Source organism: Microtus oregoni, unplaced genomic scaffold (genome assembly GCF_018167655.1).
Source record: "Microtus oregoni isolate MIOR12 unplaced genomic scaffold, Mior012 000023F_ref0000262, whole genome shotgun sequence".
NCBI lineage: Eukaryota > Metazoa > Chordata > Mammalia > Rodentia > Cricetidae > Microtus > Microtus oregoni.
Window position 1 is genome coordinate 29,076,838 of NW_024543082.1, and position 22,969 is coordinate 29,099,806.

General features: G+C 35.8%; 1 protein-coding gene and 1 pseudogene across 1 annotated transcript; one reads left to right on the plus strand and one right to left on the minus strand.

The window, feature by feature from the left end:
- Nucleotides 1-563: 563 nt before the first annotated feature.
- On the plus strand, nucleotides 564-1,955 carry LOC121461645 (annotated as a pseudogene).
- Nucleotides 1,956-6,237: 4,282 nt separating this feature from the next.
- LOC121461646 (olfactory receptor 4C15-like) lies at nucleotides 6,238-9,823 on the minus strand. Its single transcript, XM_041672732.1, has 2 exons — nucleotides 9,804-9,823; nucleotides 6,238-7,159 (listed from the first exon to the last, which is right to left on the minus strand). The coding sequence occupies exon 2, from the start codon at nucleotides 7,147-7,149 to the stop codon at nucleotides 6,238-6,240; it is 912 nt and encodes a 303-aa protein (XP_041528666.1). The 5' UTR covers nucleotides 7,150-7,159; nucleotides 9,804-9,823.
- Between the last annotated feature and the right edge of the window lie 13,146 nt (nucleotides 9,824-22,969).

Here is a 22,969-nt window from a genome sequence, read left to right on the forward strand (position 1 = left end):
AAAAACAGACAGAAAATTTCCAAGAATGGTTTAAAATGAGAATCATGGATACAGAAATGTGAGTCTTTGATTGCTGATCATTACCTAGGAAATATTACCTGTTATAAGATATAATTCATGCCATGTGATTATTTCATGTAGGGTCACGTGTATAAAATTATATTTAAAGAAAATAAACCTTGTTTCTTGAATTCATTTATTCTAGAAGCTATGTTTCTGAGAATACAGTTCTCAGAATTCATATAGTAGTCATGGGTTTTGTTGTTAGTGTTATACATCGTTTAAGTTCTGCATTTCCTGTAGTGTGTTAAAGTGACAAGAGTACATAAAACAGTACGTTAAAACTGTTTGATGGTTTTCCAGACACGGTGGTAAGAAAGCTGCTTGTATCTTCTTTTTGCCTCCCTCTTCCCTTCCTTTTCCCATCCCTCATTCTCTTTATGTGTCTTTATTTGATGAGCTGTCGCTCCTGGGGATCCAGACCATTTTCTGGGCCAGGTTTGGGAAAGCATGCAAGGCGTGGGAGTTGGTGGTGGGGAACGGAAAGAGGAGGAGTCCAGCATATGACCTGTAGCTTTGCTACGCCTTGCTTCCTCAGCTCCAAGGGTCTGTCTGAATACGTAGGAGTTGTCTACTATGGCCAGAAAACTGTTAGCAGGAAGCAGAAATCACTTGCCTGGCCTGGAGCTGGAGTGATGTTCAGGGTCTGCTATTTGGCTGGGAACACTCACTGAGCAAAACAAAAGATTTCACCCAGGGGGCTGGATAGATGGCTCAGTGGTTAAGAAGCCTGAGTTCAATTCCCAGCAACCACATGGTGGCTCTCAACCATCTGTAAAGAGGTCTGGCGCCCTCTTCTGGCCTTCAGGCATACATTGTATACATAATAAATAAATATTAAAAAAAAAAGATTTCACCCAGTGAAGACCTCCTTAGGGTACTATATGAAGAACTAGGAAATCAGGATGCAGAATGAGATTAACTCCTTTTGGGTATTACATGATTATGCACACAACTTTCTGAAGGAGAATTTCACCTTAGGACCCTTAATAAAGTGCTTGCTTCTCAGTGGTTGAATCATAGGCAAGCGTGTATGGCAAAAAAAAAATTAATATGCTCTTTGTAGTGGATGTTCAGACAAGACAGATCACCAAGATTCCCATTCTGAAAGACCTGATCCTAGAGGTATGACTCAGCAGGGCTGTAGTATTCATGCCATTGAGCTAAATCCTTTTAAACACTCCTAGACACAGGAGGAGGAAACTTAGTCTTGCATTCTGTTGACTGTCCACATTAGATCCTGCATGTGTGGTGGAGGTGATGATGGACATAAGAGTTGGATCTTTTCTACTGCTTGTGTCAATGATACTCTTGCAGTTTGGCTCATGGGATGGCTCTGTGATACTCTTGGAGGTGACAAATGATGGATTGACCAAAAGCAATGCAAGACATAATGTGTCACTAGCCCCTGTGTATCCTCACATCACTCACAAAGTCTTAAATGATATCCTTAAGGAGCATACAAACCTGGGCAACTGAAAGTTGTAGTCTTTAGCCTTCAATAAGAAAAAGCAGTTGGGAGTAGTATCATTGGATGACTATTTTCATCTCTGGAAAGTTGAAAATACTTTGTGAGCCGGGCAGTGGTGGCACATGCCTTTAATCCCAGCACTCGGGAGGCAGAGGCAGATGGATCTTTGTGAGTTTGGGGTCAGCCTGGTCTACAAGAGCTGGTCACAGAACAAGCTCCAAATCTACAGAGAAACCCCATTTCAGAAAAAAGAAAAGAAAAGAAAAGAATAAAAAGAAAATACACTGTGTAAGCTCCTTTCCAACAAATTGCCATATCATTGAGAGAATATGCATCTGATCTATCATATAGTGAATGGTCAGTGTGTGCAGTGAGCTCTCAAGCTCAGGTCTCTTTCTTGGATCCACGGAAGCCTCTGCTTTAGTTCCTGCCTTTAGGATCCTTCCCTGTTTGAGTTTGTTTTCTGACTTCCTTCAGTAATAAACAACAATGCTGAAATTTAAGTCAAATAAACCCTTTCTCCCAAAGTAGCATCTGGTCATGCTGTTTCACTTCAGTAACAGAAACCCTAAGTAGACACTGGTGTACTGACCTGAGTCATCAATTCCACCACCACTAAAATGTTGGGTACTTGAAACTTACGCATATACCAGGCTAACAAAGTCCATAGAGTCAAGAATTTCTCATAAATCAAGAGACATACGAGTTCTGAGAACAAGGTATTGAAAGAGAGAACATTTTAGGCATTCCGACTAATTCAAGTATAAGACAAGTATATCTTCTCTCTATTACTGTTCAATATAGTAAGGTAGCATGAGAAATACTGTGATGGTCAGTGTGAACAGTTAGCTGGACAGGATTTAGAACAATCAAATTGCTTAGTCTCCAGAAACACATGTGAGGAAATTTTTGATTAGACTAGCATCTGGGCATGCCTGTGAGGATTTATCTCTATTTGATTTATCTTGACTTGTTGACAGGGAAGGGTCACCTGAAAAGTGGGCAGTCTTGTTCTCTGAGCTGTTTATCACTATGATTCTTTATTGTGAATGCAACATTACCAGCTCCCTTCAGTTCCTGTTGTCATGACCGCCAGATATTATGGACTTCACCATTGCCCTGTGAGACACATGAATGTGTCCTTATTTAGAATAGAGTTCTCTGGATAAGAATTAGATTAACAGATACATAAACTTGGTACAAGAAGTTTGATTCTTTCTTTCTTAAACATAATAATGTGTTTTTTTTTACCTTTTAAAAGTGATTTGGGGATGGATATGGAAGACTGAAACATTAGTCAAAAAATTCCTAGTATGTATGAGCCATTCACATGATGTATTTTTCCAGAATCTGGCTTCATATTTACCATTGCAGTAGTGATTAGGTGTGGCCTAGAATTAAGGTAGGTCTTCTCATCTCAAATGATTTAATCAAAGAAAATCCTACACAGATATACTTAGCTTCTAAAATTTAGGTTACCTCCAGATATAGTCAAGTTGACAGCCAAGATATTAATCATAACTATTTATGAGAATAATAATGAAATAATATTTCATTATGATAAACTAATTCATTCGGTGAAGAAACTTTCAAGACAGGAGAACATTCAGACAGTGACACAAATACATTAAAAAATGTTTACTTATGTTTACATTATTATATGTACAAATGCTTTTCCTGCTTATATACATGTATTCTATGTGTGTGCAGTTCTAGCCATGTTAAAGACAAGAGTTAAATACCTAGAGTTACAAATGGTTGGTGTGATGGTTATTCTTGGTTGGAATTAAGTAAATCTCCAGTGACTGGGTACATGTGTGAGTAATTTTTTTCTGATTAAATCATTCTAAGTGTGAAGACCCACCATTTATCCAGGTCATTGGAGGTGGGGCAGTCCAACTATAATCCAGGCCACATTTTCTACTGGTAGCCTAGATAAAGGACATGAAAGAAGGAAGTGGTTGTTCTGTGCCTCTCTGGCAAGTTCACTTCTTCACCAGCATTAGAGCTTAGCTTTAAATATATATTATTCTTTGAAAATTTCATATATGTATATAGGATATTTTGGTCATATCTATTTCTTGTTCTCAACACTGCAACTTGACCCAGACCCACTCAAAAGAAGAAAATGAATAATTTTTCTTAAAACTTATGTTTTACAATTTGTTTGCTCTAATCTTAGATTAACATACTTAGGGAATTATTGAAACTTTTAGGATATCATGTATATACATTGATAGCTGCCATACTGCTTTACTATGCATGCATTAACAAGAATATGAAATAGTTGTAGACATGATAAATTTAGCCATATAAAAATTATTTATCTTTCTACTATATAGAAGATAACTTTCTCCTGGTAGATGTCCTGACTCTCTGCCTCTTATAATTTTTCCCCTGCTTTCTGCAGGGCTCGTCAAATCTTAGTTCTGTTAATTATGTTGCAGATGCATCAGGTTGCATTGGTCACCACACAGTCAGTTGTTTTCTACACTCTGAGTAGTTGTGGATTTCTTTAGTTGGCTCCATTTGCATTATAGAGAATTGTGATTCAATTTAGACTACACTTTGTATTACACTGATTATCTTCTAGTCTAAAATCACAGCCCCTGTGATCATAACCTTTAATTACACTGTACTCTCTCTTCTGTGGATTTTCACTGAAAATTTGGCAATTGCTTTACTGGGAGAAAAATTTTCTTAGCCTCAATGGCCATGTTAAGTAGACCATGAAAATGAAGCTAAGATTTTCTTAATTTTTAAATTACCAGGAGGCCCATTTTCCTTAGAACATTCTGCTCTTTTTGGTGTTCTTTGTACAGAAAAATTATCTGATACATGAGTCCCTGTGAGTATATATGTGGGATTTCACATTACACTATTGATTATAAAGAACAGCAGAAGGCCAGACTTGTGGCACATGCCTTCCATTCCAGCATGCAGGAGGCATAGGCAGACAGATTTCTGTGAGTTTGATGCCAGCCTGATCTACAAAGTGTGTTCTGATCATCTAGGGCTATTACCGGGAAAAACCCTACCTTACTAAATACCTGCAACAACAAAAGAGAAACTACCATATATTTTTTAAATTTATTCTTCTCTCATTACAACACATCCTTACAGCACTTCCCCTCCTTCATTCCCTCCCCCAAAACACGTACACCATTTCTTACAGAATCCTATTCAACTATGGTAATTGTAAGAAATTCTGAGTTTTATTATGATATTTTACACATGGACAATGCCCTGTGTTCTCCTTACTCGTGGTAGTTCTTCAGTCATCCTGCTTTAGTTTTGAAGAATAGCAGGCTAATTATATAGTGTAATCCTTAGTCTGTTATAACTGATGATTATCCTGTGAACCTGTATGGTTCATTTCACACCACTGTTTTCTTGGATTTAATTTGGAAGTTGATAAAGAGTCCAGATGCTGGTGAAGTAGTGACATAGGAATATAAAGATAAATGCTGTTTTGAAGAAAATGTATGCACCTTCTTACAATTGATTTTAAGATGTAGAGTTGTGTCTGATCATGTATGTGGCAATCAATAAAACTGTGCTTAGTTCTTTGTAATACTCTTAAGTCTGTACTCAAATATTTTAACTATGAATATAAATATTTATGTATATACCAATACATTCATGTATATTCATGTACACATTCACATATAAAATTAGTTTTACTGAAATATTTAGTTTGTGGATACAGAAGATACAGCCACATTTTGATTCTGTAACTACCTGTGGCCATGAATCCATGAATCCTGGAGCTCGAATATTTACACAGGGGATTCATAGAAGCTCCTTTAGTATGTAGGACAGCTTGTTTATAGATGAATTAATTATAATCTATGATTGTAATGGTAGGCTACCAGGAAAAACATACCCTCCCACCCCACCCCATTTAGTCCTCAGAGAGAGTAAGGCACATTGCTTTGTGAAAGCTCCAAGGCCCTCCCTACTATATCTAGGCTGAGCAAGATATAGACTTTCAAATAAAAAAAACTCATGTATTAGTTACTTTCTATTGCTGTAATTAAACATCATGACAAAAACAGCCTTCAAAAGGAAGTGATTATTTGAGACATGTGGTACCAGAGGATCAGAGTCCATGATGAAGGAACAGAGGTAGTAAGTGGCAGGTGACTGTTGCAACTGGGAGATCATATTTTAAAACACAAATGTGAGGAAGAGAGAACTTGAAATTGCAAGACTTTTGAAACCTAAAAGACTACTCCAATGGCATACTTTTTCCCTCAAGTCAATTTCTCCTAATTCTCTGCATGTAGCCACCACCGAAGAGCAAATTTTCAAATGCTCTATACTTATAGGCCACATCTCATTCAAGCTATCATAACTGAGATAGTGCAAACATTAATTTCAAGATAAATACAGGTTTCAGCCTACAGTAATGATGCCTTCTTTATAGAATTGTGACATCTCTTTCTGTAAAATGAACAAATCCTAAAGAACTTGAAGTAAATATTGACCTCTTTATTCTATACATTAAAGTTTGTAAATTTAAAGTTTTATAATGGTATATTGAAATAGGGTTTGGGGTCTGTCCTGCAACTTGCTCTTGTAGACCAGGCTGACCTTGAACTCACAGAGATCTGCCTGCCTCTACCTCCCGAATGCTGGGATTAAAGGCACGTACCACCATCACCTGGCTGAGTTTAAAGTTTTAAATTTTGTCAGACCACATCTCATATTTTCCACATTTTCTTAATGGCATTTTTCATTTCTTTATTTCTGAAAGTGTAAATCATAGGATTGAGCAATGGAGTCATGATGGCATCAAATACAGCCACCTTTTTCTCGAAAGAAGATGCAGATGTGCATCGTGCATATATAAATATGCATGGAACAAAGAATGAAATAACAACAGCAATATGGCATCCACAAGTGGAGAGGGCTTTCCATCGGCCTTCAGAATTGTGATTTCTTAGAGAGAACAAAATGACACCATAGGATATGAGCAACATAGAAAAGATTATGATGCAGATAGAGCCACTGTTGGCAAACACTAGCAAGGCATACACATAAGTGTCAGTGCAGGACAACTCCAGTAATGGGAACAAGTCACACATGAAGTGATCAATGACATTAGGCCCACAAAATGGTAACTGCAACATGAAGATTATTTGTATGATAGAATGCAAGAATCCCCCTGCCCATGCCACCCCCACCAGAGTGCTACAGTGCCTCCAGTTCATTATGGAAGAGTAATGTAAGGGCTTACAAATGGCTACATAGCGGTCATAGGCCATCACTATGAGGACAATCACTTCTACTGCAGCAAAGAAGTGTTCAGCAAAGATCTGTGTCATACAGCCTTCAAAGGAGATGGTTTTGCTGTCATTGAGGGAGTCAGCAATCATCTTTGGTGCAATGACTGAAGTAATGCATGCATCCAAGAAGGACAGAAATGCCAAGAAGAAGTACATAGGTGACCCAAGCAGTGCAGGACTGCAGAGGATGGTTACTGCAATCATTATGTTGCCTCCCATGGTTGCAATATAGGCAAACAAACATACAACAAATATTATTTTCTGAACTTTTGGGTTCTGTGAAAGTCCCAGGAGGATGAACTCTGTTACAATAGTCTGATTTGGCATGATTCTCAAGAAAGTTTAAGATAAAATTCCTCTTATTTATGCATGTATTTAGTCATTTATGTATGTGTGTGCGCTTATGGACTTTGATGTGTGTGTGTGCGCGCACAGGCAAAAATGCTTTAGTCTTTGTGTAGACGTCAGCGAACAGTTAGCAGGAATAACACCTCTCTACTGTGCAGGTTCTGGGGTGTGAACTCAGATTTCAGTCTTGATTACAAGTATCTTTACCACTGTGCCTTCTCTGTTGCCATTTAAATCTGTAATTAATGAGAAAAATTGTTTCAAAAAACTTTACAATATTATGAGCAAGCATGTGCATTGATATGCACCCTTCTATTGCTTAATTCCTTTGATATTTAAAACAAAATTGAGAATTTATCAGTTGATGATCAGGAAGAATTGTGATGGATAAAAATTACTGAATATTCAAAATAGTCTTGTTTGTATTATAAGAAATAAAAACCACCTGCTTGGTGTAAAGAAAGAAACAGTGCATCTTTAAAGTTTCAGTTTTTCTCATTCTCCAGCAGCTTCCTGATGTGTAGTCTTAAAAGACATCCCCAAACCACATTCTACTTCTGGACAGAAAAACCATAATTGATTAACCATATCTGCTAGAGCCTACTCAAACACTCTGTTATGCCAATTGATGAAGGAACAGGAAATGAACTTAGAAATCCTGGATATATTTCAAATTCTCTTTGATGTCTAGAATGCATTAACACTTAAGTTAGATTAACTCATTCTTTTTAATACAGAAATGTCTATGGTGAGGTGTCTAGCTCTATGAAAGATTGATATTTTTAAAGAGTTATGATATAAATTTTAACTCAGTATTGTAAAATGTGACCCTTTCTTAAATAAAATAATGTCTTTTGTTATGATACCTGAACTAATCCAAAGGAAACTATTACTAAATAAATAATCAATTAAAAAATTATAAAAGGAGTCATGAAATTGAGAGGTTATGCAATGGAGTCCTCTGTGAGGGTCTGAAGGACTGTGAGGTGTGCATATGATGAAGATATATTTTGTACATGAGTGAAATTAAAAGTAAGACTTAGAAAACAATGGCCAAACACTTTTGCAAGCAAATTGACTACATCTACTTGAACCTATTATAGAGAAAAACAGAAGCTGTACTATAATATAGTCTTTACACTTCTTAATCAACTATTACATACCATGACACATGGTTTTAGGAAGTATAATTCTATGACATGGTTTGAAATGTGTGTGAATTTAGTCTATGGGAGATATTTGTAAACAACTTACCTGTTTAGTCTAAGCTCATGAAGGGGGTAAAATTTAAAAATGCTGCTTTTGCTATGTTTTTACAATTATAATTCAATTCATTCTTCTGAAATTGCAACTTCCATATCCACAGAAATTTTCCTGTGAATCATTCAGATAAATAATCCAGCCCCTAAGCTTATTTTTCTCAAGAAGACACAGCTTACAAAATGTCCATATTCTGTCCTGTATATACAATGCAAGTTTCTGTAAAATACAAATTTTTATATGAATAGTATTCATCTATAGATTGTTATTCTTAAAATTTGTGCATAAAATAATAATGTATTTGTACTAAGAGGAAGAATAAGTTTACTTAAATAATTTTTAATTAGAGTAAAGAGAAATAGTTTAACATTTTTATGAAAATAGAAAACAAAGCCAAAACAGTGTTGTCTAAAACATTCAAATACTATTTCTATGTCTTCTGATGTAACATAAACTCAGTATCTACTCATATACTTTAGATCAGGAAACAACAGAATTAGATCTCTACAATGCATTGTCATCGTTCTAAAACAAGCACAAATGCAATCTTCTTTTCTAAACATAGCATGACATGTGAAACCAAATGAATAACATACACATAAGGAAATTCTTTCCTCATACTTTTGTTAATCTTAAATTGGATAAATAAAACATTAAGTAGAAAGAACAAAATTGTTAAGTCTGATATCAAAAAGCCAGAGAAAATATTCATATGTGATACCCATTTGCCATTGAACAAACAATTTCATATCAATGATTTTGCACATGGGTTTATAAACAATAATAGTTCATTTTTATTTTTAGTGGTCTTTTAATGAATTATGTCTCTTGTAGCCCAGGATGGGCATGAGTGTGAACTCACCATGCTTTTTAGGATGACCATGGGCTCTTGCTCTTGCTGTTCCTGCCTCTAAAGTGCTGGGACTACAAGCTTGTGACATCATACTCAGGCAAAAAAATAACTAACAATTTTATTGACATATTATATAAACTAAGATAAAAGGAAACATGAATATTAATTTTAGAGACTAAGATAAAAGTTGAAATGGTCATAATAATAAATATGTTTTTAAAACCCCACTTTAAAAGTCATACCAATTATAATGAAATTTTTTCACTCAAGAAACACTTTGGAAAGATACATAGTAAATTATTGTAGAGTCATAACAGGCAAAATTGTAGCTTGTAAATCTCACCATGTGTCAGTCTGTGAAAATCTCATAGATAATCCCTGTCTGCTATGACAGAAAGTATGATTAAAGCAGATAGTTTGTATCTAACTCTTCCTTGTATACCTAAGTGTAGAAAAACATCTCTGGCAGTTGATGTAGAGAATGTTGCCACTGCTACTCAAGTCCTGCCCTCAATGTGGCCTCAGGTTAAAATGAAAATATGGGAGACAAAGTTTTCTGCTTGACTGAAAGTGGAATTTAAAGAGGTCTTCTTCAGTGCTCATAAGCCTGTGAGATTGACTCTTAGTCTCCCAGGATTTAGGTCACAGGGGTTTCTCAGAGGTGATTTTGTGCGACTTTTAAATTACTGGAGTGATAAAATAATTTGATGGACTCAACCATATGAACAACATTAGTAAATCAAATATATGAAAAGTATCCAAGAAGTGTGTGTGTGTGTGTGTGTGTGTGTGTGTGTGTGTGTGTGCCTTCACATAAGCACAGGCATCTACATTAGAGTAAATTCACTTGTGTGCTTGTGTGCATGAAGACAAGAGGTCAGCATTCAATATTATATCTCAGGAGGCATCCTTCTAGTTTTCTTGAGCCAGTCAATGTCTCTCACTGACAAAGAACACTCAAATTAGTTAATGTGGCTGGCCAGTGAGCTCAAGGGATTTGCCTGCCTCTGTTTCTACAGTTTTCGTGTTTATAAATTTGCTGTTATTCCTAGATTCTTCATATAGTTTTTGGATAACATAATTTTTTTAAGAAAAGAGCAAGCACAATTTGTTTGGATAATTTTAACTTGACACTAGAAAAATCATCCAAGAGGAGGGAAACTCAATTAAGAAAATGTCTCCATAATATCAAGCTGAAGGAATGTCTGTAAAACATTATCTTAATTAATAATTTATGGAGGACATACATCATTGTTCTTGGTGCCATCCCTAGGCTGGTAGTCCTGGGTTCTATAAAAAAGCAGGATGACAAGTCAAGAGGAACAAGTCAGTAAGCAACACCTGTCCATGGCTTCTACATCAGTTGCTGACTCGAGGTTCTTGCTCTGTTTGAATTCTTGTCATGACTTACATTATGATGAACAATGCTACAAAATTGTAAGCTTTATATAAATGCTTTCCTCCAAACATGTTTTTGGTCATGGTGTTTCATCACAGCAATAGAAGCCCTAAGTAATAACACTGACTGTGGTGGTTTGTAAGAAAATGTCCCCAAAATGTGTAGCATTACTGAAATGTGTGGTCTTGTTGGAGGAGGTGTGGTCTTGCTGTGTTATTGTTGCTGGCAAGTCAAGATATAGGACACTGGGCAACTTCTCTAGCACTGTATCTCTCTACACACCACCATGTTGTACTATGATGATAGTGGACTAATCCTTTGAAAATATAAGGCACTCTAAATAAATATTTTTCCTTAGAAGGGTTTCTATTGTCTTGGTGTCTTTTCACAACAATAGAAAGTATAAGTAAAGCAGAAATTGGTACCTGGAATGAAATATTGTTCTAATAGGCCTGATAATGTTTTTGTTTGAAGGTATATGAACCAAGGGACTACGGATTAGAAAAAAAAAGCTGGATGCTTTAAGTGTTGTTTAGTGGGTCATAATAATAGGAACATGGACAAAGGAAATAGAGACCTTAGGGCAAGATCCCACCCAGCTAAATTTCCAAATTTTGAAAAAGAATTAAATAAAAGTTTAAGGTCAGTTGGGTGTTGACCAAGGTTTATGTCCTACCTGGTCCCTCTATGTTAGCCATACCACCTTCAGCTGTTTAGTCCCAAATGAGCACACAGAGGTCTACATCAATTATGAAACTGGTTGGCCTAGTAGCTCAAGCTTCTTATTAACTCTTATCACTTATATTAGCCCATTATTTTTGGCTATGTTAGCCATGTGGCTTGGTACCTTTTTCGGTGAAGCAGTCACATCTTGCTTGCTCAGTATCTGGGTCATGACTGAAGACTAAAACTTCCCTCTTGCCAGAATTCACATTGCCCTTCCTCTACTTCATGCCTGGCTACTGGACAATCAGCATTATATTAAAACTAATACAAGAGACAGGATAAAAACATTGTCCCACAGCAAGTGTGGTTGTACAGGCCTTTAATCCCTGCACTCAGAAGGGAGAGACTGGTAGATCTCTGAGTTTTAAGGCCAGACTGGTCAACAAAGGAAGCTCCAGAACAGCCAAGTTTAGGCAGTGAAGGAAATCATTAAAAACAGAGCTGGTGAAGATGTAGTTAAATAAGGGTGACATGTTCCAGCCTCAACTTGGAAACTTCTGTCATGTGTTTTCGGTTTTAGAATCAAGGGGTGATGAAGGAAAGCTGCAGAGGTCAGGCATATATCAGGGGTGTCCCTGAATGATAGCCTAAAGATGCCATTGCAAGAAACTAAGAAGGTGTATTTTGGATTGTCTTGAAGACCCCAAAATTTTGGAGATGACATAGTTGGAGAATACCTGTCAAGGAACGCTGCTAACACATATGGGATCAGCCCAAGAAAGATAAATGTGATTCAGTCTACAAAAGTGAAAAGAGTTGGAGATCTGGAGAACATTTGACATCTGACATGAAGATGTATAGTTTGGTTTTCATTCTTGCTTTGTTCAGTATTTCCTTGCTTTTCTCCTTTTCTTACATTTTGGGATGGTAATGTATATCCTGTGTCATTATATGGAATTACTTGAATTGCTATTTGATTTTGATTTTGCATGGTATGAAAATTAAGAGCTTGCATGGATATCAGAAGAGACTTTGAACTTTAGTCATTTAAGTAAGCTCAAGACTGTATAGACAATGGGGACTTTTGAAGTTTGACTAAATGCATTTTTACATGATTTTATATCTATAAATTTTTGGGTATCAAGGTTATAAATGTGGAAGTTTAGAAAAAAATGACCTCTAAAGGGAGTAGCACTAATAGGAGGTGTGGCCTTTTAGGAATAGGTTTGGTCTTGTTTGAGGAAGTGTGTCACTGTGAAGGTGGAAATTTTGGTTTCATATATGCTCAAACCATGCCCAGTGAGACAGACCACTTCCTGTTGTTTGCAAGGCAAGATGTCAGACACCTGGCTACTCCTCTAGCAGCATGTCTGCCTATACCACCATGTTGCAACCTGAAAATAGTGGACAAAAGTTCTGTAAATATAAGCCACCATAATTATTTTTTTCCTTTATTGTGAGGATCTAACTTTGCAAACTCCATTTTAAAGAAGGGGCTTCATCTTAAGGAATGTAATGAGCTTGGGGGTGAGCAGATATCAGCTTCAGAAATGTGCTATGAGAGCAAATATTTAAACAGATACCATAAAAATGGCTAATTAAGAAGCTAGGGAGCAGCGCCATAAAAGAATGAGGTCCAGTTGTTCTTGGGAAGCATCCTGTCCTTGAAGATACCTTGTCAGTAATTTATAGCTCTTTGTTAGGATTTTGCCCCTCAAAACTGATCAATGGTTTCAGGAACTATCTTATCTTAGGTACTCCTCATCCAATCCCAAGATGACAGGACATGGCCTCCCATGAACATTGCATTTCCCCTTTAAATGTTTGCCCCTTATTTGGGTTCAGATCAGCACTTCCATCACCCACTGCAATCGTGTGGTGGAGGTGGAGTTCACACTCAAAACTCTTATATAATTTGTATCAGAAATCTGGCTCTGTGAATTGATTTGAGGACCAGAAAATTGTGCATAACATTTCAGGGCTCATTCAGGAAATCCAAGATTCCATAGACCCCCAGAATCTGGTGAGTTTTACTGGCTTTATGTGTTTCTGGTTCTGTCTGTCTTCTGTTTTCTATTCTGTGGCACACTAAATCTGAATCTGAAAAGGTCAGTTTGCAATGGTGGACACGCTAGAGGGCCTACCTGGGGGAATTGAGAGACATCTCTTTTCCTTTATGGACAGGGGTCTCTCTCCTCTGAGACCATCCTGTCAGGAACCCAATAGGGCCCCACTTGTAAGAATCTGGGGATCAGTTAGCCTTAATGACTCTTGTCCCATCTGTATGACTTTTGGTCTTGTTGAGGCTGAATTTCTGGTCTTTCAGCAAATCAGACCATCTGGTACCCATGTGAATCTGTTTTCTGCCCTTTGTTTAACTGTGGTGTTTGTCATTCATGTGCTTTCTGTCTTTGTATGCTTTGGGACAATAGTATTTTATCCTGTCACTTGTATTATTTTTAATAAAATGCTGATTGGCCAGTAGCCAGGAAGGAAGAATAGGAGGGGTGACCAGGCGAGAAGTAGAGATGGGAAAATGAGAACAATTCTGGGAAGAGGATTCTGCAGTCTGTAGTCATAATCTGGACACAGAGCAAGCAAGATTTGACTGCCTTGCCAAAAAAGTACCGAGCCATTGGCTAACCTAGACAAGAATAATTGGCCAATTTAAGATGTAAGAATTGTTTGTAAGAAGCCTGAGCTAATGGGTCAATCAGTTTATAACTAATGTAGACCTCTGTGTATTTCTTTGGGGCTGAATGGCTGCGTACTGGGTGGGACAGAAATCTCAGACAACAAATGGTGCCAACAAGGACAACTGCATCCACTTAAAAACATGAGAGACCTTGGGAAGTTATTCTAGATAGAAAAGAATAGAGTTAAGCACGACTTCTTAATGGCAGCACTTTCTTGGATGGGCTCCGCTTGCTAGAGGCAAGCTCTCTCATTTAAGAGAGGCTTCCTAACTCAGCTTTCGTTGCAGAGCCTTGCAGCTCTTTTAAGAGGCCCCACCACCAGACACTTAACTGGTATTTATGAGTAGCTGACCTCATGCTTTTTGGGTGTGGCAGGAGCCTTGACATGCCATATAGTTGTGTCAATAAACATGGTTCCCGACAGTACCTCTGTCATGAGGCCAGAATCTCAGAAAGCTAAAGAATAGGCTGGATCCAACTGTCAAAGCCATGGTTTTAATCCTAGCCATATCACTAAGCAAATTAAAGACTTGTGTGGTCAGAAAAATAGATGTACAGTAAAGATAGATTCAAAGATGAAGAAAACATCTAAATAGTTTACACTGTGTTTAAAGATATATGTAGGGTTGGGAGAGAAATGAAAAAGGAAAAAGTCCTTAAAAGAAAAAAGAAAAAAAGAGAGTAGTTGGGTGTGGTGGCAAACACCTTTAATCCCAACATATGGGAGGAGAGGCAGTCAGATCTCTCTGATTTCAAGGACAGCCTGGATTACAGAGTGAGTTCAAGGACAAAGATACATGGAAAAACCCTGTTTCAAAAAGCTAAAAATTAAAAAATAAAAAAATAGAGTTGAAAATAAAGCCACACAAAGATGGAAAACATGCAGAGAGTCTCGATACTGTATGTTATTATGTTTGAATTGTTTTGATGCTGAGGAAGGAGCAACAGCTGCTAAAAAGTACCTGTTTATAAATGCTGCTGAATTAATCCAAGATAGGTATTTTGAAAATACCTTGACTTCACAATTGAAGTCAAAAGGAATGTTACTTTGTAGAAGAGGCTTTGCTTTTGTTTACACAAGAAATGAGAGGCTGTGGATTTATTCTAGGTTAAGAAAATTCAGGTTTGATCAAGGAAGACCATCTGAGAAATCTCCAGCAGGAACAGATGGCCCAGATGTCAGACTTCTACATCCAGAATGGATTCAAGATGCTGCCTGAGATGATCAAGCCTCACAGCATACTCCAGTCAGGACTTGATCATCATTCTAAATTTTCTTTAGGTCCCCATAAAATTATCAGTGCCTCCAATCATCAGGAAGTAGCATGGAAAACTATGCCCACATTCCCCAAAAATTGGACTCTAGACATTTTCCTTTGTTTAAAATGTTGGTTACAAATTGTTATGGAAAATGGTCAGGAGAAAAGTTAAACAAAGGATATTAGATTCAGAGTTCTTGCTTTTGTTAGGGGAAATGCTCATCCTGTCACTTGCATTTGAAGAGATAGCATTAAAATGGCCAATTAAGAAGACAGGGAGCAGGGCCATAAAATTTAATAAGGTTCAAGTGTTCTTGGGTGGCATCCTGTCCTTAAAGATAACTTGTTAGTAATTTATGGCTCTTTGTTAGGTTTTCCTGACCAAAAACTGACCAAAGGTCTAGATCTACCTTATCTTATATACTTCTTACCCAATCCCAAAACAACAGGACATGGCCTCCCCGACCATGGTGTTTCCCCTTTAAAACTTTGCCCCTTCCCCGTGTTTAGAGCTGCACTTCCCTCTCCCACTGCATTGGTGTGGTAGAGGTGTAGTTCAAACTCAAGTTTGAATATTAATTAAAAACCCTCATGTAATTTACATCAGAATCCTGCTCCATGAATTTAGTTGGGGACCAGAAATTTGGGTATAACATTATAAAAGTTGCTGTCTTGATAGTGTCTCTTCAGAGCAATAAAACCCCTAAGACACTGACTAATGAATCTTTGTATATCATGTGAATATCATATGATTCATGAATCTTTATCTTGTAATGTGAATTTATTTCCTATATATTCATCCCCACAGTCACTCCTGATGCCATATGATATGAGGCCATTCCTAGATGTCAAAATGTTCAGGCTATCCAATGCCAACCTCAAATAAAGTATATAGATAACTTGCATGTTGTTGTAGAAACTGTGTTATCTTTACTTAATGGCTATTATCTACTTATAAACAAATACATAGCACATTTATCTTCTTGGGTCTCAGTTATCTCACTCAGAATGATTTTTCCCAGTTCCATTCATTTTTCTGCAAATTTCATGAAATCAATTTTTAAAAGTTGAATAATATTCTGCTGTGCAAATGTACCACATTTTATTTGCCAACTCTTCTGTTCAGGGATATCTAGGTTATTTCCACTTTCTAGTTGTTTTGTATAAAGCTACAATGAACATATGTGATTAAGTGTTCTTAGGATAGTATGGAGTATACTTAGGGTATATGCCAAGAGTGGCATAGCAGGAACTTGAGGTAAAAAAATTTCCAACCTTCTGATTAAATGTCACACTGATTTTCAGAGTGGCTGCACAAGTTTGCACCCCAACCAGTAAGTTGAGGTTGCCCTTATTCCACATCCTTGCCAGCATTTGCTGCTTCTCACGTAACTGTTCTTAGCCATTTTGACAGGTGTAAGATGGAATCTCAAAGTAGTTTTGATTTACATTTCTCTGATGGTTAAGAATATTGAGCATTTCTTAGCCATTTGAGTTTTCTGCACTGGGATTTCTCTGTTTATATATGTATACTATTTTTAATTGAATTATTAATTTTTTGACATCTACTTTATTGGGTTCTTTATATATTTTGGATAGTAGTGCTCTATCAGATATGAAGTTAGTAAAATCTTCCCATTTTATAGGTTATCATTTATCTGAATGACAGTGTCCTTTGTCTTAAAGAAACCTTCAATTTTATGAGGTCCCATTTATTAACTGTTGATAATAGTGCCTGCACTATCAGTGTTCTGTTCAGAAAATCTTTTCATCTTATTTTCTTATTTGAAGATTTTCTTATATATAACTCTTTCACTTGCTTGCTTAGAGTCATCCCAAGATAATATATATTATTTGAAGCTATTTGTGAAGGTTATTGCTTCACTTCTTCTGTCCATTTGCTATGTCTATAAGAGATCTACTGATTTTTGTGAGTTAATCTTGTATCTAGCTACTTTGCTGAAAGTGTTTGTCAGCTGTAGGAGTTCCTCCATGGAATTTCTCAGGTCAATTATATATACTATTGTTTCATCTGTAAATGATGATGCTTTGACGTCTTACTTTTTTGTTTGTAGAATTTTGACCTTCTTCAATTTGCTTACTCATCTAATTAAAGCATTAATTATTATATTGAATAGATATGGACAGAGTGGACACCTCTGTTTTGTTCCTAATTTTAATAGCATTGCTTTGGGTTTTCATCCATGTAATTTGATGCTGGCTATAGACTTGGTGTATTATGTCCAAGTATGTCCCTTGTATGTGCAATCTATGCAGGACTTATATCATAAAGGGGTATTGGATTTTGTCAAAGGTTTTTTCTTTGCATGATTATCTAATTTCCATTTATTTGTATGGTAGTAGTAAGAAATTAACTAAGACTTGTCTTTATCCTCTTTTATTTATGAGCTTACCACGAAAATATTTTTACATAATATTATTGGAGAAATAATAGTCGCCTTTTAGTACTGTCATTTTTTACCTAAACCAAAAGTATTAATGCAGTATAAATTTTATATTATTTAAGGATTGTATGTCTGAATATGCATACCTTTGGGTAAGAACATGTTGGTTATGTAAGATAAATGATAAAACTGTTTTTTAAAATAAAATGATGTATTTAAAAAAAAGGAAAAAATTGCAATACATTTAGAACATGCCCAAGGTAATTATCTTAAACAGAAGAAAAGTTTATATTGATTCATAGACTTATAGGTTTCACTTCATGTTTTCTTGGATCTGTTGCTTTGGGCATGTAGCAGACAGCAAATTATATTAAGAGCATTAATAGAGAGGGTTTATTAAATTCTTGGAATGTGAAGAAAATGGAGAAACTCAATATTTACTTCAAGGGTACAAATGTATGAACCACATTTCTTCTAGAACATAAAACTTACCATCTAAGAGTTCTGTTATTCCCCTTTAGTCTCACAGGCTGATGACCAAACTTTAGCACAGGCATTCCAGAAGACACTCCAGATTCAATCTTTAACACTGACCAGTATCACAATACTGTCATTTTCTCACCAGGATGTTTTGTTAATTAGCTTGTTACAGTAGCATATAATAGTATTCCATTGCTTTTCAACATGGTATTGCTTTAAACCTGAAGCAAGGGAAGGCTGTACAATTTCAGTTTCCTTTTTCTTTGTGACCATGTTTGTGTTCTAACCTGATGTGATCTGATTTCAGGTATAGTTATGTTGTCCTTTATTAGGTGTAAATGTAGGAAAATGATTGTTATTATTACTATATTCATATAATCAATTTGATTAATGTTTGATATAAAAAACTGTGCGGAAAATGTATTTTAAGAAGACCTATGTTCAATTACATATAGGGTATCCAAAAATAATAGAGAAAATATATTTGAAGATTGAACATAAATCAAATCTCTATGACTCGAGTGAATGGTACTATTGTGAGGCTTAGAAATGGTAGTAGAATGTGCAGTGATATTTTGAAATATAGATGTATAAGAAATGACAGTCATGTAGGCATCTCAATTTCAACCTGTCAGATACTAAAATCAATAATGATAGTTGCCTATGGTTAAGCTTCAGGACATCCCTATTTAGAGGAGTTCAATAAAATCTCAAGTTTAAGAAAAAATATGTAAAAATAATAAAATGTTATTAGGTGCCTTGAATATAAATATAGAAACTTGCTAGAAACACATAGGTTTTGAATAAGGGTGGAAATATGGCATGTTCTGAATGACAGGAGGGGGAAAGAGTCATTTCAAGAAGCAGTTATTGTGAAAACAGGGTTGGCACGGATTCACATAGAGAAAGGAAAGAGTTAAACTGCATTAACAATACATCTTGACCAGGCAGGACACTGGAGACCAAAACATAATACAAGGCTGCCAACATAATGAGCTCAGACAACCTTTTGTTATGTTTGGGGAATTGGGTACTCTTTTCAGGAGTCATTTTCAATAGCCAAATCCAAAGCTTCTTGCCAGAAACTGTTGGCTGCTAGAACCCATCATTGGGGAGTTGATAAACAACAGGACTGTTAGTGAAGAAGTGGTTTTGGCAACAAGTATTGCAAACAATTAAAATATTGCATCACCCTTGGAGACCAAGAGACCGTATGGGAAGAAAACACTGACCACAGTGTGCCAAGCATCTCTGGGGATGCTCTGTCCCTTCCCTGCTACATATGCCTGAAGCAAAAACTCACATTCTAAGCTTTCTCTGTGTAGAGCTGATTAGAAAAAAATGCATTTTTGTGAGTGTGACCAGCATATAGGTTACAGGCTACATAAATATGACCACTGAGAAGTGGCAGGCATATGCTCACTCATCCCTGGTTATCTGCAAAGTAGTGACTTTTAAATCATGATGTACACTGAAAATGATAATTTTTTAGGGAGGTACTAATTTCACATTCTAAAAATTCTGTTACATTTAAACAACATTGCATACAGAATCTGACTTTAGAAGGTATCAGATTTATTATAGATATCATTAGAAAGGACCATCTATTCATCTATTTATGTTCCCAGGTGGCATTTTAGAAAGGAAAGAACTATAACATTTCACACAGTACTTTAAAAGTTTTAAATTTATACCCCTGGTAGACCTGGCAATTCATCTGTAATTAATGTATGTTTTTCAGAGTACAAGGAAATTACCAAATAAATGTTTTTGATTGACTATTATATATACTTATAATCAAATTTGACTCTCCGGATCAGATATTGTAATATTTTTATGAATAATAGTAAGGCTTTGCATCTCAAATAAACTGTTTTATTCAGGGACATTAGTCACTTCTAGAGCTTAAGAAATGTTTCAAATGTGATGAACTGGACCAATTGACATTTAAAAATATCTGAAAATATATATTCATGGTTGTTATGGATTTTCATTTCACCTTGGTTTTAATTAACACAGGATCATAACCTAGGAAATTAACTGTTTATGCCTTTACCCTTAGAGATACAGAAAAAATAGCAGTCCAAAAAAAAAGAAATTTCTACTTACCTATGATCTTGTGTTAATTATAACCAAGATAAAGGGTAAATACAGAATATTAATAGCTTTTTAGAGAGCAAAGAACAGTAGATTGCACCTTTTTGAGCTGTTCCTAGAGAATGGCCACCAAGAACTGTTTATCAATAAGGACAGACATGTTGTCTTTGTTCCTCGATGCCCGTCCCTATTGTAGTTCTTAGGCGACCACATATTGATAATGCTCGTATCTTTGTTGAAAGTCCTGTTGATAAGAATAATTGTGGAGCAACAAGCTTTATGTGGATTATAGTGTGAGAACAAAGGTTTGGCTAAATGATTACTTTCACACTAGGGCCACATCATATGGAAAAGGATCTTGCAGTTGCTTTAGAGGAAGAAGTTTTCTCAACGAATGATTAATACACTGCTGAGATATTTCAGGATGAATTCCATTATGAAAGGGAGAAGAGTCATCACAAGATTTCTACAGAATTGACAGCAACTATGCAAAAGACAGGTGTTCCCAAAGCTCTGCAAACAGGTTCCCCACCAGATAAAGCTCCTGTGGGTTTGTCTATTGATCAATCACATGAAGATTTACTACATCGTCTTGTGGACATTTGAGAAATATGAAACATGTTTACCAATCTACCGAATAGTTTAGTTTGTATTTAACATAGGGACCTGAGTCTCATTGACAAATGATATGGTTTTCATTGCTTACAATTATTAAGCCGGGCATACACATTTCTTCCCTACTGGAAGTATCCTCATTATCACTATTACCTTTGACCATTCTCTAGTTTTCATTTTAGTTAACATAAGCAAAGCACATGGGAAAAGAAAAGCACTAAGCATTAATAGATATATTAGTACTGATATTCATAAATATGAAATCAGAAAAATTGCTTCTGCCTGTGGATCTTAGCTTCTTGTATTTGGAGTGCTCTTGTTAATTCCTACATTATAGAGCAACTATGTAAATTAAAATATAATTTTAGTAGTTATATAAAATATTCAGAGAATATTTCATTAAACACAACTTGTCAATTTATTTTTAAATGATTTTTACTGTATGAATTGTTAAAGCAAATGAAACTAAATTAAAAGGGTAAAAAAATAGTTGCTGTCATATTTGCATATTAGTCTTGAAGTCTTTGGAAGGACATGTCTGTAACCTAGGAAACAGATTATACTTTCATTGTATCAGTTTGCTATCCCTGATTTAGATTCGAAATAAAGAAATTCCACTCCAATAGGGGTACACATTTTATGGAGTAACAAATCACCTTCCAATTTAAAAAAATGAAAGAAAGAAATTTAAGGCATACTCCATGAAATGAAATCCATATCTGACAGTGGTAAAGTGACTAAGAACCTGAGGCTATATGGGCCATGAGACAAGGGGAAAGACTACTGCAGTTATTTTGCATAAGGAACTTAGCAATAAAATCACTCCTGATAATTTACCAACTATAATACTCATGGTTCCTTGCTCAACCCTCCTCAGAGAAGGTACATTTTGCAGTGGATGGAAATTACCACAGAGACCTACAAATAAAAAAAAATCATTGAGCAATAATTTTGTGCACTTAGTTATAAATGGAACAACTTCATATGTCTCTTCTGAAAGGTTAGAAATCTTTATGGAAAATGAGGTAAAAAAAAAAAAAATTAAGGTGCCAGAGGTGGTCAGAGAATCCAAAGAAAGAGTGTTTTTCTGAAACCACAGGAATGATCCACATATGAACTCACAGATACTCTATGAGAGTACATAGGACCTGCATGGTTTCAAGTCAGATGAGGTCTCAGCACTGAGAAAAAGTAATGGATATTGTTTCCCATTTCTAATCAAGAAGCTATATGAAATTGATACCAACTGGCAAAGTGATAATCAGTTTCCTCCAATAAATTCTCACTGTTTGTATCAACCACACTCTCCATTCCCAGGAAATGTTGGATAATACACATCACCAAATCTGTAGTTGGTGGGATTTTTTTTTTACAATTTTAATATCATCATCATTTTATATCTTTTATTATTTTTTGGTTGATTGAGAGACAGAAGATGAAGTTGGCTATGTATGGAGTCGGAAAGGTCCTGGAATGAGTTTATGGAGCAAAACCCATGGTCAAATATATATTGCATAAATATTAAAGAAAGAAGAAAGTAAATAAAAAGAGAAAATATAACCCATTTTATTTTATAGGAGCTTGAAGGGTTATCTACTGAGGAGCAGTAATACTCTTTTACTATCCCTTTCTTCCTTCACTAATAAAATTATTTTTTCTTATTTTTACTATCCTCTTCATCATTCACTTTTATTGTTTTTTTCTTTTTGTTGTTGTTGTGGGTGTGTCTGAAGCTTCTAGCCCAACACCTTGGCTTCCATCTAGCTCTCAGGTAAGATGGGAGTTATCTTGATGTTCTTATGGATTAAGTAGAATTCAAAGTTGATTTTACAGTATCTTTCAGGTGTCTCATCTGTAAAATAATGATAACTTTGGGGATTAATTTATTTTAGAATATTGATACATTACAGCATTATGTGATAAAAAATTCCCTCTGGGATACAAAAATTAATTTGTTGTCCCTTACTCTATGGGAAATCTGTCTTAAAAGGCAATGGATAAACAATGATGTTAACTTTCTGAGGTCTCCAGCTGGTAAGTGACAGGTTTGCTTTTTGAGGTCAGACTGT

What these genes read in the sequence shown, in the direction of transcription:
- LOC121461646 (XM_041672732.1), bottom strand. Translation starts at nt 7,149, where the DNA reads ATGCCAAATCAGACTATTGTAACAGAGTTCATCCTCCTGGGACTTTCA.